At 39.2% G+C, this 18,235-nt stretch overlaps 2 protein-coding genes across 5 annotated transcripts; both read right to left on the reverse strand.

Annotated features, from left to right (window-relative positions):
• Positions 1 to 702: 702 nt before the first annotated feature.
• si:ch211-162e15.3 (protein NCBP2AS2) lies at positions 703 to 1,502 on the reverse strand. 4 transcript variants are annotated; one of them, XM_046876783.1, is made up of 2 exons: positions 1,236 to 1,502; positions 703 to 1,157 (listed from the first exon to the last, which is right to left on the reverse strand). In XM_046876783.1, the coding sequence occupies exon 2, from the start codon at positions 1,125 to 1,127 to the stop codon at positions 867 to 869; it is 261 nt and encodes an 86-aa protein (XP_046732739.1). In that variant the 5' UTR covers positions 1,128 to 1,157; positions 1,236 to 1,502; the 3' UTR covers positions 703 to 866. The 4 variants fall into 4 exon arrangements, with proteins under 4 accessions (XP_046732739.1, XP_046732738.1, XP_046732736.1 ...); XM_046876782.1 differs by having other exon boundaries at positions 703 to 1,162; XM_046876780.1 differs by having other exon boundaries at positions 703 to 1,134; positions 1,220 to 1,501.
• Positions 1,503 to 2,367: 865 nt separating this feature from the next.
• LOC124403210 (phosphatidylethanolamine-binding protein 1-like) lies at positions 2,368 to 3,477 on the reverse strand. Its single transcript, XM_046876860.1, has one exon. The coding sequence runs from the start codon at positions 3,161 to 3,163 to the stop codon at positions 2,600 to 2,602; it is 564 nt and encodes a 187-aa protein (XP_046732816.1). The 5' UTR covers positions 3,164 to 3,477; the 3' UTR covers positions 2,368 to 2,599.
• Positions 3,478 to 18,235: the final 14,758 nt, after the last annotated feature.

Consider the following 18,235-nt stretch of genomic DNA (forward strand, 5'->3'; position numbering starts at 1 on the left):
GTTAGCGGGTGGTGCAAACGAGTTATCTCATTCTAATTACTCGTCACTCTGGAGAATCATTTTAGCCCAAAACAAAACCATCTCATCACCAAGAGTAAAAAAAATTGAACTAAATCTACACTGTCAAAGTCAGACTGAAAGTGGAAAATGTTGTAATGCATAATTTCTGAAGATCATGGGAATAAGAGGCAAGATTTGAGCAGAGGAACTCAAGCATCTTTGTGAGGAACACCAACTTCCTAAACCTCACTGGACATGTTTGGGATGACCTGGAAAATCAACCTGAATCCCAGACCCTCCTCATCAGGACCTGATCTCACTAAAGCTCTTGTAGCTGAATGAACAAAAATCCTCAAAGCGAGGAAAACTGTGGAAAGTCGTCTCAGAAAATTGGAGCTCCTTCTTATAGGAAAAGTTTCGAGACTAATGGCTTAATTAGTGCTATTCTGATCTAAGTGCATTAACACGTCTGTGAGAACAATTCACACGATATCACGTCCACACTCAGATGATCAGCTCAAAATTCACCATTCTGACACTATGATCCAGAGCAAATTGCAGAAGGAGCTTTTCACGCTTCGAAAACACTTCCAAGACACGTTCCAGATGTGGCAGAAACACTGGAAGTGCTGGGGGTTTTTTGTATAAGGGGACTATTTTGAAGGTGATGGTGTGTAAACAAAGTCTTGTAAACAGAGCCGATTTATTTATCATTATCCCCTGATTTATTTATTTTTTATTAATATTAAACAGTCAATCAGACCTATTTATATGCACATTTAGATCACTAATAATTATATATACACAGCAAAAGAAGCAGTTCTTCTGGAAACCCGACACTGAGAGTTCACACAGACTTTCACTGGTCACTTCTTGTCCTTAATTTGTCGGGACGCGTCTCTTATGCCCTCCTTCACCTCCCGGAGGAAACTGTCTCGAAGTCTCACGCCTCTCCGGCCAACCTCTCCGGAGCGGATCTGGCGGGCGGCGTCCTTGCCGGCGAGCTGCACGCGGGTGATGGCGAAAGCTGTGAGCTGCGCCGCCCGGCGGATGGGCCTCGACTCGGCCAGCCTCTCCACCAGCTGCGCGTTGTTGATCAACGCGTACACGAGCCTCCGTAACACCATGACGCCGCTGTTTACACACACACACACACGCTAAACTTCATTTCCATATAAATATGCAAATATATTATATTTTAATGAACAGCATTTCATACATCATTTCAGTCTCACCAGTGAAGCGGTCAAGGTTTCGAGCGACTAAACCAGCGCTCGGTGTTACACCATAAGTCTTCCTCGGCACTTCCGGTTTGGTTAAGTTCAGGTTTACTATCTCGCTCGAAGGACCAATTTTAAGGGAGTTTCACTATCTGGTGTGCGCTGATCAGGAGATTGTTCTCGCACCGTCGTGTCAGTAAAAAAAAAATACGGTACCAGGATTCAGAACACTCCAACTTTACTGGGTTTAAGATTGATCGTGTGTGATTCTGGCTCTTTATACTCTTAATGGAGAACGGTGCACTGTGACGTCAGAGAAAACGCTTATCATGAGTGGTAAACTGTGTCTCCCTCTAGTGGTGAAGCGTGGAAATACAACTAAATGGGAATCCTTTCCTACACTCAGGTAGAAATGATGTGCCTGATTTTTTTAGAGCATTAAAAAGAAACATAAAATGTCTCTTATCAGGTATTAAAACAGACCCGGATTATTTTACAAAGCTTAAAGCTTTTTTGTGTGTGTTAATATATATTGTAGAATTAATGCATTAACGAAAATATGTAATAAATGTAATATCCCTAACCCAGCCATTTTTCATAATAATTATAAATATTATTAAAATAAAAATATTAACACGTCTTTCTTAGATTTAAACTAATAGCTGAACCACTGAGGTACTCAATTAATTTGTATTTAATCGAGTGAAATAAGTATTTGATCCCCAATAAACCAGAAAGTATCTTTTTCTATATAAGTATTTTTTAGATTTATATTTGATTCTGTCTCTCTCAGCAGGGGATCAAATAATTATTTCTCCCATAAGGGGGCGCCATAGCAGATCATCTGTCTCCATATTACTGTATTACATATTACCTCTACATCTGCCTCTTTCAAACCAACTACCTGCATGTTCTCCCTCACCACATCCATAAACCTCCTCCTGGTGGCTTCATCCTCAGCATTCTCCTACTGATATAAGTAATTGGAGCTTTAACATTTTACTGATTGCTTTCAGGTGGGAAATATGACTGCAATTTCTATCATGTTCGCCAAAGACGTTATGACCAATCACGAGCCACCAATCACAAGATAGAACAAATTCTGCCTAGTAACAAGGATCTGATTGGACGTCGGCTCACTACAAAGTTTATATGCATTTTTTTATTGCTTTATTGAATAATACTGAAGTAAAAAAGCTTTTTTTTCCCTTCTTTTAAATGCTTTACTGCCATGCTGTTTGCATTTATCTTTAAAGCTCAAATCGTATCTCCCACTATTTTCATTTGGGCCAAATCATCCACCTCTTAAAGTAATTGGAGTAATTGGAGCTTTAACATTTTACTGATTGATTTCAGGTGGGGGAAAAAAAAACACTCCTTTAATTCCCTGCAAGCTGCTGGTAAATTTTGGGGACATAATCGTCCCACTCGGCCTGGTAACAGTTTCCAGCCACCGGATTGTCGAGGCCGTATTTCTTACGGAAGTTTTGGATTTGGAATTTTCCGCGATTGTCGCCGCAACGGTTGGACAGGACGGATTCAGTGCAGTTCAATGTTCCCGGCTGTTCATACACCAACCACACGTAACGATGGAGACCGGATCCTTTCGGAGGACAAGAGCCGACGTAGTCAGACATCACGCACCCGCTGGAGACATCGTTCCCTTTTATATTGACCACCAGGAAGTGATGCCATTCTCTGAATTTGGGGTCTTTCTTGCTCGGAACGTCCGGATCAGTCAAGGCTAAAGTGTACAGCTTGGTGGGGTCGCAGCCTTCCCACTCGACCACTGTGGGCTGGCTCTGCACCTGCGTGGGTGTGAGCACTTTCCCCAGCTCGTCGATCTCCAGAGAGCCGTATCTAACCGTCAGGGGTTTCCTCGGCTTTTCCTCCACCTCAGTCAGGGACAGAGGACCCGTCCACTGCTCTATATCTACCGGCATTTTACTTATTTAGTATTAGAAACCCTGCAGACAAACTCATACACCTTCTCCAGCTCAGAAGCAAAGAACCTCTGGTCCTTTATACTCCTGATGAAGAGAGAACGGTGCTCTGTGACGTCAGAGGTAACACTTGTCATGAGTGGTAAACGGTGTATTTCCCTCTAGTGGTGAAGCGTGGAAATACAACTGAATGGGAAATCATTTCCCACACTCATACAGGTAGAAATGATGAGCCTGATTTTTTTTTTTTAAGCATTAAAACAAAAACAAAATGTATTTTATCAGGTATTAAAACAGACCCGAATATTTTACAAAGCTACCAACGATAAGTCGCGTGCTTAAAGCTTTTGTGTGTGTTAATATACATTAAAGAATTAAAGCATTAAGGTGAATATGTAATTAAATATATACATTTATATATTAAGGTATAATCATTCATATTAATTTCATTTTATCACTAACCATTTTTCATAATAATTATAAATATTATTAAAATAAAAAGAATATTATATATTTCTTAGATCTAAACTAATAGCTGAACCACTGAGGTACTAAATTAATTTGTATTTGATCGAGTGAAATAAGTATTTGATCTCCAATAAACCATATCTTTTTTATATAAGTATTTTTTTGGATTTATATTTGAATCTGTTTCTCTCAGCAGGGGATCAAATAATTATTTCTCCCAGTAGGGGGCGCCAGAGCGGATCATCTGTCTCCATATTACTGTCCTCTACATCTGCCTCTTTCAAACCAACTACCTGCATGTCTTCCCTCACCACATCCATAAACCTCCTCCTTGGCCTTCCTCTTTTTTTTCTTTCCTGGTGGCTCCATCCTCAACATTCTCCTACTGATATACCTCATGTCCCTCCTCTGTACATGTCCAAACCATCTCAATCTCACTTCGCTCACCTTGTCTCCAAAATGTCCTACATGTGCTGTCCCTCTAATAAACTCATTTTTATTCCTGTCCATCGTCGTCACTTCCAACGAAAACCTCAACATCTTCAGCTCTGCTACCTCCAGCTCCACCTCCTGTCTTTTACTCAATGCCACTGTCTCTAATCCATACAACATCTCAGGTCTCACCACAGTCCTATAAACTTTCCCTTTCACTCTCACAGATACTCTTCTATCACAAATCACTCCTGCTATCACTCTTCTCCACCCACTCCACCCTGCCTGCACTCTTTTCTTCACTTCTCTAACACACTCTCCATTACTTTGCACTGTTGACCCCAGGTACCTGAACTTCTCCACCTTCTCCACCTCTTCTCTGCACCACTTCACTGCCCTCCCTCTCATTCACACACATGTACTCTGTCTTACTCCTACTGACTTTCATTCGCCTTCTCTCCAACGTGTACCTCCACCTCTCCAGGCTCTTCTCAACCTGCTCCCTACTCTCACCACAAATCACAATATCATCCGCAAACATCATAGTCCATGGAGACTCCTGTCCGTCAACCTGTCCATCATCACTGCAAACAGAAAAGGGTTTAGAGTCGACCCTTGATGCAGTCCAACCTCCAATTTGAACCAGTCTTTCGTTCCTACTGCACACTTCACTACTGTCACACTGTCATCATACATGTCCTGCACCACCTTCACATACTTCTCTGACACACCAGACTTCCTCATAAAATACCACAACTCCTCTCTTTCTCCACTCTGTCCTACGCTTCCTCTAAATCCACAAACACACAATGCAACTCCTTCTGACATTCTCTATACTTCTCCATTTCGCAACACACTCTCCTCACCAGTCAACACATTTCAATCTCCATCCGTTATTGCTCTAACTTGTAGCACATCCTTCCCAGCTCAGCTCCTATATATAATACACATGCTCCTCCTCATCAATTGTTCATGAAGACAAATAAAATTTCAGGCTGTTGCTGAAAAAAAAAAAAAAAACGAAAGTCTGTTCATGTCCAAATTGTACATCTTAAAAAAACAAACAAAAAAAACAAAAAAAAGATAAAAATTGTGTGTGTGTGTCATTCTTTTATTACTGTTTGCATTTTTTAATAGACACAATTATAAAATAAAATGTACAATTGCACAAAAGGGCTGCTTCCATATCCAGCTAGTATGACTCAAAAAACAAATCCAGCATGATTTCCACATGGTCATGGTCTCTGAACGACTTCATACGGGGTTTTTATTAGGATTCCACATAATCATGAAGAAATCTAGGAGTGAAAGAAATAAAATATGAGCGGAAACAAAACAGTTCAGTCGTGTACTTGTGTAGATTTTGTGTTTATCAGTGGTTTGATTAAATGCACTTTGTTACTGTACTTGAATAATTTCTTTGGCTATGTTCCAGTTTTACTGAATATTAAAGATTATGACCAACTTTTACTCTCTACTCATCTACATTTATGATTCGATAGATGTACTTTTTACTTCGCTCTATTTTAATGGACGATGATGTTACCAATGACATTTTGCACCTCTGTTGAAGATCAATTCAACATTTAACACTCCTCTACCCACATCTGCTTCCTGTGAGAGACCTTTTAGCACCGCTGTCCTCATTTTCAGTCCAAAATAAGCTTGAATTCATTCCAAAAGCTTTGAGAACCAGCTTTTGTTGAAGTTGAATAAAAAAAAAGTCCTTCTCTGAGACTCAAAGGTGCATCAAATCATTCATCTCTATTTGCTTTTACTTTATCAACAATTATTTACTTTCATTTAATTGTCAGTTGAATAGTAATCTTTCTTCGTTTGTGACATCATATTGTGGCAATATAAATAATAATAATTATATGATATATATTTTATATTATATAATAATATAATATAATGACAATATATCATATTGTCTTTTTGTTTGTTGAATGTTCGCTGCAAAACTTTGTCTTTTTTGTTAGTTTGCAGTTTGATGTGTATAATTTGATTTGTGTTTTAGGAACTTAAACTTTACAAATCCACTGTTTTTGGCTTCTCACTAACGTGTGTTTTGGTGTCGAAGACTAATGCATCTTTGAGTCAAATACTGTTCAAATCAGATACTTGAAGACTTTTTTAAGACTTTTACTTGAGTCATATAGGAATTTGTGATAGGAATTTTTGTCGGTTTTGCAGTAAAGTATCTTTATTTTTACTCAAGTGTGCGTTTCAGCTACTTTTTACACCTCTGGTGAATATATAATGGCTGGAATGAATTTCCGGAGTAAGAACGGGAGCTTTGAGGATGGATTTGGACTGTAGTTAATATCAACAGTCTGCTACACTGACTCAGGACTACAGTTTGCTTCTGATCATCATCACTGTACCCCTCAACATCGTATATCTGTAATAAATGGACATTCGGTGGCACCCAGATGAGGATGGGTTCCTCTTGAGTCTGGTTCCTCTTGAGGTTTCTTCCTTATGCATCTCAGGGAGTTTTTCCTCACCACAGTCTCCACCAGCTCATTCATCAGGGACAAACTTACACTTATAAAGAACATCTTCATTTTTTATCACTACATTATCTGTGTAAAGCTGCTTTGAGACAATGTTCATTGTTAAAAGTGCAATACAAATGAATTGAATTGGAATAGGAAAATGAAAAACTGGTGGAATAACTGATGCAGAACTCAAGTTTACTCAAATCAGTAACACTGCACTTGAATGGTTAAAACAAGCCGAACCCATGAACCCACTGAGAGTGATAGTGGCCTCGTGCCTCCTCCAAAAATCATGTGTAAACTCTCTACAGTTTGTTGAAAACTTTTACACCCAGTCATCCTGAATATGGATTATTTTTTAAATCATGTTTGTTTCCTTTTTTGCGTCTGCACAAAATCACTTAAAAATGAAGCTTTTTCAGAAAAAAACTCAAATAAAAATGTCCATCCATGTGAGGACTGGGTTTTCAGATGAAACAGCTGGTTCTAGCTGTTATTGGAGCCACCTAAAGATAAAACTGCCCCTGGCGCAGATCTTCAGTCACGTACACACCCATGTAAACAGCCCTATTCTGACCGTATCAGTAAAAATGGAGAAATGCTAAAGCTAGCATTCGGGTTTTAGCTTAGTGTACACATCGCTTTGTTGTGAACAGCGAAAAAAGTCGACTGTAGCAGTTTTAGTGTATGAATGCTTACTGTGTGTGTGTGTGTGTGTGTGTGTGTGTGTGTGTGTGTGTGTGTGTGTGTGTGTGTGTCTGTGTGTTATTTTGAATACTTAAACACACAAACACACACATTATAAAGTCTTGTGGCTGTACACAGTGTGTGTGTGTGTGTGTGTGTGTGTGTGTGTGTGTGTGTATATACGTGTGCACAAGGAGGCGTGTGTACATAATATGTGTGTGCATGGTGGTGTGTGTGTGTGTGTGTGTGTGTGTGTGTTATTTTGAATACTTAAACACACATTAAACTACACACATTAAACTACACACATACACATTATAAAGCCTTGTGGCTGTACTGTGTGTGTGTGTGTGTGTGTGTGTGTGTGTGTGTGTGTGTGTGTGTGTGTGTGTGTGTGTTAATTTCACATGCAGATGCAGATAAGTCAGTGTTCTTCAGGAGTTCCTGGACTGATACTTTATCTGCTTAAACCAGTCCCAGTGTGACCTTCTCTGGTCTATTCAGTGTACGAGTGTGTGTTCAGGGTTCACATCATTTCCTATGTCCAGGCACCGGGTGGGCAGGAGGTGGACAAAGGCGTGGTGTGTGCTGTGGTCCTTTTTATGACTGGGTGGGGTGAAGAGTTAACACTTTTCTCTGTAAAACTGGGAGGAAGATGGGGTTTATCTCAGACCCTGAGTCCTTGTACGTGTTCTGTAGCAGAAACTCCGCCTCCGATTTCACGTCACATTTTGCAGCTGAAAACGTTTCAAAAATGTCAAATTTACAGAAAAAGGTTTTCATTTGCATGTCTAGAGTTGAGCCTTTACCTCGGAATGAACATCTTTATGTCAACACCATTTTTACCCAATATTTTCTTTTAGAAAATAATCTAAATGACTGAGATCAAACGTGCGGCACCATATAATACGTTTTTGATGTTTTTAAAGTCAATATTTTCTAAGCATTCATATCAAAATTGGTAAAGAACATAAGCATTAAGAAAAAAAACATTCCAAATATCACAAGGTCATTGCAAAGTCATATTGCAGTCTTATTTACATACTTATTACTTATTGTGTATCCTGAAATCCATTTCAAATACCTAAGAAAAGTTTGATTAGTGGCTGTTAGTATCAGTGAGTTGATCACGTCCCGGATCAGATCCTGAAAAGTAAAAATAAAATAAATATTTAAATATAATTAAAGACAAATGATTGAATACTTCAACACAATTAACACTATATCATTTATATAAAATGATGTGGTTGTGTGTGTGTTTGTGTGTCTGTGTGTGTGCATATGAGTGTGTGTGGGTATGTGTGTGAAGGTGTGTGCATGGAAAAGTGTGTACAGGTGTGTACGCACATGTGTGTGTGTGTGTGTGCAGATTGAGGAGGATTGAATCTGCAGTGCGTTAGTGTAGTTTGCTTACACTGCTACTCTTTACACACACACACACACACACACACACACACACACACACACACACACACAGATATCTGTTCCTCAGGTTCTCACGGTTCATGTTTGTTTGCTGAGCTCTGAGCTTCACTCACACAGATAACGAGAAACACTTTAAATTCCTCTATGATCCTTCATAAAGGTTTATGAGGGCTTGAAGTCAGTAACCCAGATTTCCTGAGCCCAGTGATTAAAGCGTAGGTGGCAAGTGAGAAAATGATGTTGCAGAACAACTCCACCTCTCCCGCCACGCCTGCCTCACCTCTCTTGCCCCGCCTGCCTCACCTCTCCCGTCCCTCCTGCCTCACCTCTCCCGCCCCACCTCACCCCTCCCACCCCGCCTGCCTCACCTCTCCCGTCCCTCCTGCCTCACCTCTCCCACCCTGCCTGCCTCACCTCTCCTGCCCCGCCTCACCTCTCCCACCCCGCCTCACCCCTCCTGCCCCTCCTGCCTCACCTCTTCCGCCACGCCTGCCTTCACTCAGTTTCTGTTACACTTTTAGGAACTTTTCTGTATGACATTTGTTTTGAATGAGAACTAAAGCACTCTACAGGTTCCTGTTTTGGGAATCCACAGCACTGCACACAAGTCGTGACTGTTACAATAAACAACAGTTCATACTTTTCATTTCTCTGCTATTTACATGTTCAAAGGTGGCGCATACACAACAGTATTGGGACACCTGACTTTTCCAGCCACACATGGTTCTTCTCCAAACTTTCCCTTCACCTGAACCAGAAGACCCAAACCTGTTCCAGCATGATGATGCCCCTGTGCACAAAGCCAGTGCCATCTTTTCATTAGTTGGAAGTGTGTGGAAGATCTTGAGTGGTGTGCTATAGAACTCTGAACCTCAACCCTATTGAACAATTTTCCTTTCACCTAAAGTAAAGCCAGCTCCAGGAAGATTTGCTTTTCATGGGTTGGAAGAACATGGAAGATCTTACAACACGACTTTATCTCTGTATGATTTAGCGCAGAATCCTAGATCTGTTTATAACATAACTAAACACAATCAAATATTTTTTTTAAATCTTATTCAGTGACCAACCGGTTAAGACGATCAGTACAGATCTTTTTCATGTACCAGTGTGTTAAATGTCACTGCCTTCACTTGAATATTTACTTAAAAGTTTAGAAATGTTGATTGATGAGTAACCAGGGATTAAGGTTCTTTATTTAGCCGTACCAGAAAGAGCCTCAGATAAGGGCTTTATGTGTGAAATTAAATCCATGTTATAAAAGATATCAACAGCTCAATCCCTATCAGTCCTTCTAGTTTTAATAATATTTTTTTTTCTTATATTTCACAGCACCTGCTGCTACTTGTGTGTTCACAACACAATGCCTTGGGCCAGAGAAAACAAAATGAATCAGATAAACAATGGACAGAATATCACTTTCTCAGGCTTGACTTATCATCTGATTCCAGGTGCTGTTGAAACTCTCGTGTGTTTATAAAAGCCAGTGTGGTTGAAGAATGCATACGTTTTATAATCCAGGGTTTTTGAGATCACCAGCTCATTATTAACATTCAGCCATTTAACAGAAGCTTTTATCCGAACAGAACCGTGCAAGACATCATCTGCTCAGGTTTCCGTCATATGGATTACAAAAGAATATAAGAGTCACAGCAAAACACGAAGCGTTGTGTACGTGCAAGTGGGAAAAATGAGTTTATACAATATATTGAAGGAATAATTCACTTTAGTGTGTGCTGTTGAGGAAAATAATCAACAATAGGATTGAATTATGCATTTGAATCTCAGCAATCCATAAGACCAAAAACCGTATTGGACGCTTAAGACTTACACATTCTTTCCTAATGAATGATGACGGACCCACAACAAGTGCTTTTTGTGAAACACAAATGACCATAAAGTGTATATTAATAGGCTGTGATGCTCTTACCAACACTGGACAACACGTTTTACAATATATCACTTATTGAGGATTAATGTGAAGGCTCTTATATAGTTGCTGTACGTTAAAATACTGTAAAAACTACTAAAAGGTCTCACTTCACCTGCTATGACGATGCCATAAAAAATGTCATTGATGCTGGAATGGCATTAAAAGAACAAAAAATTCGGGTCTTTGCTGGACTCTTGAACAGGGCCCTTTACCCTCAACTGCTTTCAGTTGCTCTGGATAAGGGCATTCTGCCAAATACCATAAACATGTGTGTGGGCTTTTTATTCCTCTTGTAACACAGCTGTTTGTCAGCTATTGCATTTTTTAAAGCTTGTCATATCAACCTTAAATTTTGGATTCGTTTCTACTTCAATTCACAAAAGTCACAACACAAAACGAGCACAAAAAAATGATCTGGAGATTCTGAATGAGTTGGAGAATGGCCTCGGAGAAATGTGGAGTAAATTGGTAGCTTCTCAGAAAGAAAGAAAAAGAAAGAAAGAAAGAAAGAAAGAAAGAAAGAAAGAAAGAAAGAAAGAAAGAAAGAAAGAAAGAAAGATTCTTGTTAAGGGCAATGCTACCATTCATGACTCTCTCTCTCTCTCTCTCTCTCTCTCTCTCTCTCTCTCTCTCTCTCTCTCTCTCTCTCTCTCAGTCTGCTCTAAGTGTAAGTGTCAGATAAGCGGCCGTTCCCAGAAAGCACATGCACACTGTTGGGTTGGTGCAGGATGCACAGCACTGATACTGTTCAGAAGAAATAGGCGAGATGATATCCGTGAGAGGTGCGTTAGTGTGCGACTCTGTGTGTGTGTGTGTGTGTGTGTGTGTGTGTGCAGCAGCTGTAAAATGTTTATATAAAACTCTTGGCCATGAGGATGTCACCTTGAAAAGGAGCCGTTCCTTCTCACTGAAGGTTCTTACCGTCAGTCTGATGTCTCTAAAACGGTTGTGGTGTCTGTGACTGAACTTCTGAAACATAACCAAACACCACCTAGACAAGCACACGCTATTTTACTTTTACTGCTCCGATTTACACCAAATAGTCCATGATCTTGAACCTGCTGGATGTAGATCATTATTGCCAAGTCGATGGTCGATTATTAGACGCTCGAGACTTACACATGCTTTTCTATTGAATGGTGAAGAACCCCCAATATGTGCTTTCTTTGATTGCCAAGTCTGCAATCCAGGATCAACTTTTAAGAGAGTTAAGGCCAAGTCATCTGGAATCTAAATGAAAGGCTTGTTTTCCTAAAGAAAATGTCAACATGTTTTATTGGCTGCACGTATTATAATAATAATAATACTAAACTCGTCCGGTGTATTGTGCCTACATTGGGGTAAAATCCAGCTCCTGCACCATGAAAGAGACCTACAATTAATTAAAGACTCCTTCATTAAAAAAAAAAAAAAAAACACAGCAATATAAGTACATGTGAACGGATGGAGGTCATGTGAAAGGATTTTTCAGACAAAGCGAATGTTACAGAAAGTGATTTTATCTCGAAGAACAAAAAAATAATATTTTGCATGCACAATAAGTGCAAAATTACAGGGTTTTACAGTGTTTAGCATTGCTAAGAGTGTGTGTGTGTGTGTGTGTGTGTGTGTGTGTGTGTGTGTGGCCCTGAATGGATCTCATTAGTGTCCCAATTGTGATCTTAAATCCCGACATTTCCAGAGAGCCACTGTTTATTTCTTTATCAAGGTCTGAAGATTCAGCTGAAGATTCATTAATTCATACAACTGAGCACCATGTGGTTAAGGGCCTTGCTCAGGGGCCCAGGTGTGGCAGCTTGGTGTGGCTGTGATTACAGCACAATGAAATCTTTCCTTTACATATCCCAGCGATGTTAGCTGGGATTAGGTGGGGTCAGAGCGCCGAGTCAGGCATGAAATAGCACCCATGGAGCACAGAGGGTTAAGGGCCTCACTCAAGGGCCCCAACAGTGGCAGCTTGGCGATACTGGGGCTTGAACTCTTGACTTTCTGATCAGTTACCCAGAGCACAGATTTAAACATGGTATCACAAAGATAATCACCTAAACATTATTTTTAAATAAATTTTAGGAAATGGGTTTCAAGTTACTAAATATAATTTACTTTGAAGATAAAAATAGGGATGGATGAATTAAGAAGTGTGAGTTTTTATTTTATTGGACATAAAATATAAATATAGATGTGACAGGATTCACCCAAATTATTCACACCGTTAACACAAAGTTTTCAACATATCTACATATTTCATGGTTGATATTAACCGTCAGGATTATGGCAATTACATAATATTTCCTGCACATCACATGACTGTGTTATTTCACTGATCATACACACAACCATTGCTTATGATTCATAATTAGTACTAGTGATGGACAGTAAAAAAGTAAATGCAATTCGTTACTATACTTAAGTATGTTAAGTATAGTATCTAAGTTAAATATCTCTAATCTTTTTCGCGCATCTGTAAGTTACTGAAGTATTTCCGCACGATTGAACTTTTATTTTAACTTCACTACAATTCAAAATCAAATATCTTTCTCATCTACATTTTGCGAAATCAGTCGTTCCTTTTTAATTTACAAGGATAAAAACTCAACTGATCAAATACGCAGCAAGTCACCAATCATGGTTTCTGTTTTAAACTTTTAGGAAAAGTTTAGGAACATTTAAGGAGGAATAAACGATGAAGAAACTCCAGACTTGAACTCGCCACAACACACGTGGCCAAATTTACGTGATTTTTTGAAGTAGTTAAAAAAAATAAGGTTTTGGGTTTATGATCATTGTAATAGAAATCAATCAGTGTTTGAGTCATTAATATCATTCTATTAATAGATCAGTGTGCTGAGAGTCACATTCGAGTCTTTACACATAAACTGAGATGATTGAGTAAAGAGTTTTATGATATAAATAATAATAGGAACAATATAGTCATAATAAATCAGTATTTTGGATACTTAAGTACATTTGAAGGCAAATACTTTTGTACTTTTACCCAAGTGGAAGTTTAAAGGGACACTTTTACTGTTACCGGAGTCGTATTTTAGAGTGCATCTCTACTTTAACTCAACTACATGCTTTGTGTTCAATCACTGTTTAGTTTATTTCAGTCTCACTTCACACCTCATAGTTTCCATGGTTGTTGTTCCTAGAAGTTGAGTTCAGGATTTGGTTTTAATTTCTTTGTTACTTTTGCGTCTTGGTTTCTTGGTTTGTTTGTATGTTTTACATATTTTGCCAGAGTGACTTACATTTATCTTATTTATACCATTTGATGGTTAAGGACCCAGAAGAAGCAAATTAGTGATGTTGGGGTTTGACCTCATTATTCAAGCTCGCTTCCTGTCATGTTACATGGCATTAAGGTTTCACCTGAGGTAAAAGTTTTCCCATAGAGCCTGTTTTTTTTTTTATTTTGCACTCAGACTCCAGTGAACATGAGAATTGTGGTGGAAAATGAAGCTGAACCCATTTCCACATTCTTTCTCTCAAAATGCCAGCTGCTAGGAAGAAACAATTTACTGAGTCTCACAGACAAGGCAGAGGAAAATGCTAACATTGTGTGTGCCTGCGGTGTGGTCATGAATCCACACATCAGCCTTGGGAGGTTTTCCTAAAAATACAGCTTTTTTTCTTTTCTAAACACCACACCATTTTACATTGTACAGGCAAAGGTTTGTGGAGACCTGAGCATTAGATTGGTAAGTGCATTTTAAACATTACAGTCCACATTTTGTCCCCTTTATCCTTTCATAATAACCTCCACTCATCTGGTAAGATGTTCCACTAGATTTTGGAGTGTGCTTATGGAGATTTGTGCTCAGCTAAGTCAGCTGCTGATGCAGGTGAGGTGAGGAGGCCAATTCAATAGGGTTGAGGTCAGAGCTCTATAGCAGGCCACTCAAGATCTTTCACTCCAGCTTCCAGTTCATGGAGTTTGCTTTGTGCACAGGGGAATTATCATGCTGGAACAGGTTTAGGTCTCCTAGTTCAAGTGAAGGGAAAAATTCAAGCTACCACTTCCAAAGGCATCCTATACAATTGTGTGCCTGCATCTTTTTGTGTGGTAACAGTTTGGGAAAAAAACACATCTCAGCTGGAAAAGTCAGGTATCCCAATACTTTTGTTCCAATAGTGAACATTTACATCATTCAGCAGACATTCTTCTTCAGAGCAATTTATCATATATCTTATTTTCAGAACTGGGCCCTGCAGTGGTGGCTTGGTGGTGTTAGGATTTCAACACATAACCTTCTGAAAATAAGTCTACCATATCTCCCTTATGGACTGAGCTACCACCTCCTTCTAATGTATCTCCTTAACATCACCAAATTTTTGACTATTTTTTAGTTGTGTAATTTCTTCCAAGCAGATCTACTGTGAGGAAACGTTTAACGTTTTTTGGGTGGAGTTTTCAGTGTCATAAGTGGAGCTTTTACATTGGGAAAACTGAGCAGGGGAGGGTTAAGGGTCTTGCTCAAAAGCCCAGCAGTGGCAGCTTGGTGGTGGGATTTCAACTTGTGACTTTCCAAACCAAAGTCCATTACCACTGAGCTACCACCTCCCATCTTTAGATGAGAATGGGTTCTCTTTTGAGTCTGGTTCCTCTCAAGGTTTCTTCCTCACAGCATCTCAGGGAGTTTGACCACTTATTATTAGATACATTTATAGGGACTATTTTATGATACTGAAATTTACATTTGCAATCATTTTAATTCTGTAAAGCTGCTTTAGGACTGTTTTCCAATTCACTTCAATTAAATTTAAATTCTAATGAGTTTTTCAGAATAGACATTGTCTAAAAGCAGCTTTAGGAAATGTAAGAATTATAAAACAAAAAATGTAATTAGATGTAAATGTTTGTGTATTTATCCCAGATGAACAAGCCTTGGGTGGACTGTGGCAATTAACTACTCCTTTAGATGTTATGAGGAAGAAACTCTGAGAGGAACCAGATTCAAAAGTGGAACCCATCCTCATTTGGGTGACCACCAAGCATGTGATTATAATTCATTACAACATAATACACAGCAGAAAGTAAGAAATATCATGTGCACTGGGGTGTGATTATGAGTAATGTCCTTTCTATAGTCTTAGCTCAACATCTGTGATCATTATAGATTCAACATCTACTCCTACATACCAGAGCCTTAAAATGTTCGATGATGGAGAAACATATGAGGAAGGTTATTTTGAGTATTGATTAAGAGATTGTTTATACTCAAAGTACAATGTCTGAAATCTTCATTGAGTTGGATCCAACTGGAGCTGGTATATCTCTAGATGGCTCGGGATTCTCACGGGGTCGACGTGTTCTCTTTAAAGGTCCGAAATCTTCATGAGGTTGAACACAAACCAATTACAACCAAGTTGGAGACACAGAAGTTTATTGGTCGTATCTGGAATTTTCCCTTCACTTTAACTAGGAGACCCCAAAACTGTTCCAACAGTGCATAAAGTCAGTTTCATGAAGATATGCTTTACATGGGTTGGAGTGGAAGATCTCCTGCTATAGATCTCTGAACCTCAACACTATTGAACATGACTGAATGTGGACGCTGACTGCACTCCATTCCTCCTCACCTTCTCACCACACCTTCTTCAGTACCTGACTTTAATATCACCATTGTGGCTGAATGAATCTCTACAAATCTGCAAAACATCTATTGTAACATCTTCCCAGAAGAGTGGAGAGAAACATGCGAGCAAATTGATGTGCAAATGCGATGCTCAAAAGCACATACTACACCTATGACCAGGTGTCTGCATACTTTTAGCTTTATAGTGGATGTTCAAAGCTCATTGGTTCCTGTTGGGGTGTTGAATGGCACATCTTAGGAGGGTTTATCACCTCCTCTATAAGCAAAGCACTCTCAGATGCTTTGTGTATGCAAACCAGGAAAACCAATTCAGATGGTAACCCTCAAGAGAGAGAGAGTGAGAGAGAGAGAGAGTGAGTGAGAGAGAAAGAGAAGTCAATGCATGTACATGGTAATCTTGACTCACATTACTTTTGTTTGATCATATTCTCTGTTGTCCTCATTATCTGCTATAAGGTCTTGCAATCTGAGATGGCCCTCTCAGGCAATTCCCAAACCAGGCAGTGATCCATCCAGCTGCTCAGGATGCTCTCCGTGGTCCCTCCCATTAGATTCAGGGTACGTGGGAAAACAAGGTGTACATTGTACTAAATAAATGTTTAGTGCTACCGTGTACAAAGGCACACTACTGAGACCGGAGGGAGGGAGTGTGTGCGCAAATGTGTTTTTGTTGTTCATGTAAGAACAACATGGGATTAACTCTTATTAGTAAACCCTAAATTATTATTTTACCCAGTAATCCAGTAATCCAGTAATCCCCAGTACACCCCTAAGACTATAATCACTATTTGAGACACATTTGGACTTGAAAAGGTGAAGTCAATGGGCGTGTGAAACACAAGAGAGAACTGATACACGCCCATATTATCATTGACCATGGACCTGCACGTCTGTCTTCTTTCAGCTTCATTGATCAAGTGTATAATAAATAATTGACCTTTATAATAGTCATGGTTGTAATTAAAAGCAAAAGAAATGTTGAAAATGGCTTGTGAAGGACAAAGCTGATTAAGCACCAGCTGCGCTGCATTATATCATTTCTGTTTTAACAGGTGCCCCAAAATTAGGGCAACAAAATCCAAGTTGCATGTCTGCTTTCCACTTTTCCTGACGTGGATCCAGAAACCTGTTTTGGTTTGAGGGTTTTGGCGTCGGGGAGACGTCGTTCTATTTCAGGTGACCATGTAAAGTCTGCTGAGCAGACACGTCTGGAAAGAAAGAGATCCATTCAGCGCTGAATATTCAGCTTCTGAAAAGGCTCTGGGGCAGGTTTGCGGTGGGCGAGGAGGAAAATGTACAATGGGAAACGAGCCGGCTGCATGCTACACGACTCTGCTCTGGCTTCATCAAGAAACTAATGTGTACAAGCAGAAATGGTGTATTTTATGCATTTAGTTTATTCTATTATTATAATTCTATCTCTTTAAAGGGAACAGTTCATACACAGTGATATGTATGACCCGTGCAAGGTTTGTATATGACAAGGTGTGCTTTTTTTTTTTTTTTTTTGTCGTACCTTACAGACAGAGATCAAAGAGAGAGAGAAAAGAGCCAGGTGAAGGAATGACTGTGTATAGCAGCTATTACAGGAGCAAGACCAGGAAGTCATTTGTCTCATGAGCATTCATTAATAAATTTATCCCTGAAATGGACAAGGAACCTTAGAAATGGACGTTCTGTGCAACCCAGATGAGAATGGGTTCCCTCTCAAGGTTCCTTCCTCATGCCATCTCAGGAAGGTTTTTTTTTTATTTATTTATTTTAGCTCATTATCGATTAACTTACAAATTATTAGGAAAAAAAACTCTACATTCTTTAATACATTATAACTGCTTTATCTCTAAACTGCTTTGAGACAATGTGCATTTTTAAATGCTTTCAAAAAAATACAAATAAATGGAATTTAATTGAAGGTATTTTATTATATATTATATTATTTTATTTATATGGAGTCTTGTGAATGAAATGCATTACAGTTTTTTTAATGACAGACATTAAAAGGCAATGCAGCTGCATTTTCCAC

This window comes from Silurus meridionalis, chromosome 20 (assembly GCF_014805685.1).
Source record: "Silurus meridionalis isolate SWU-2019-XX chromosome 20, ASM1480568v1, whole genome shotgun sequence".
Lineage (NCBI taxonomy): Eukaryota > Metazoa > Chordata > Actinopteri > Siluriformes > Siluridae > Silurus > Silurus meridionalis.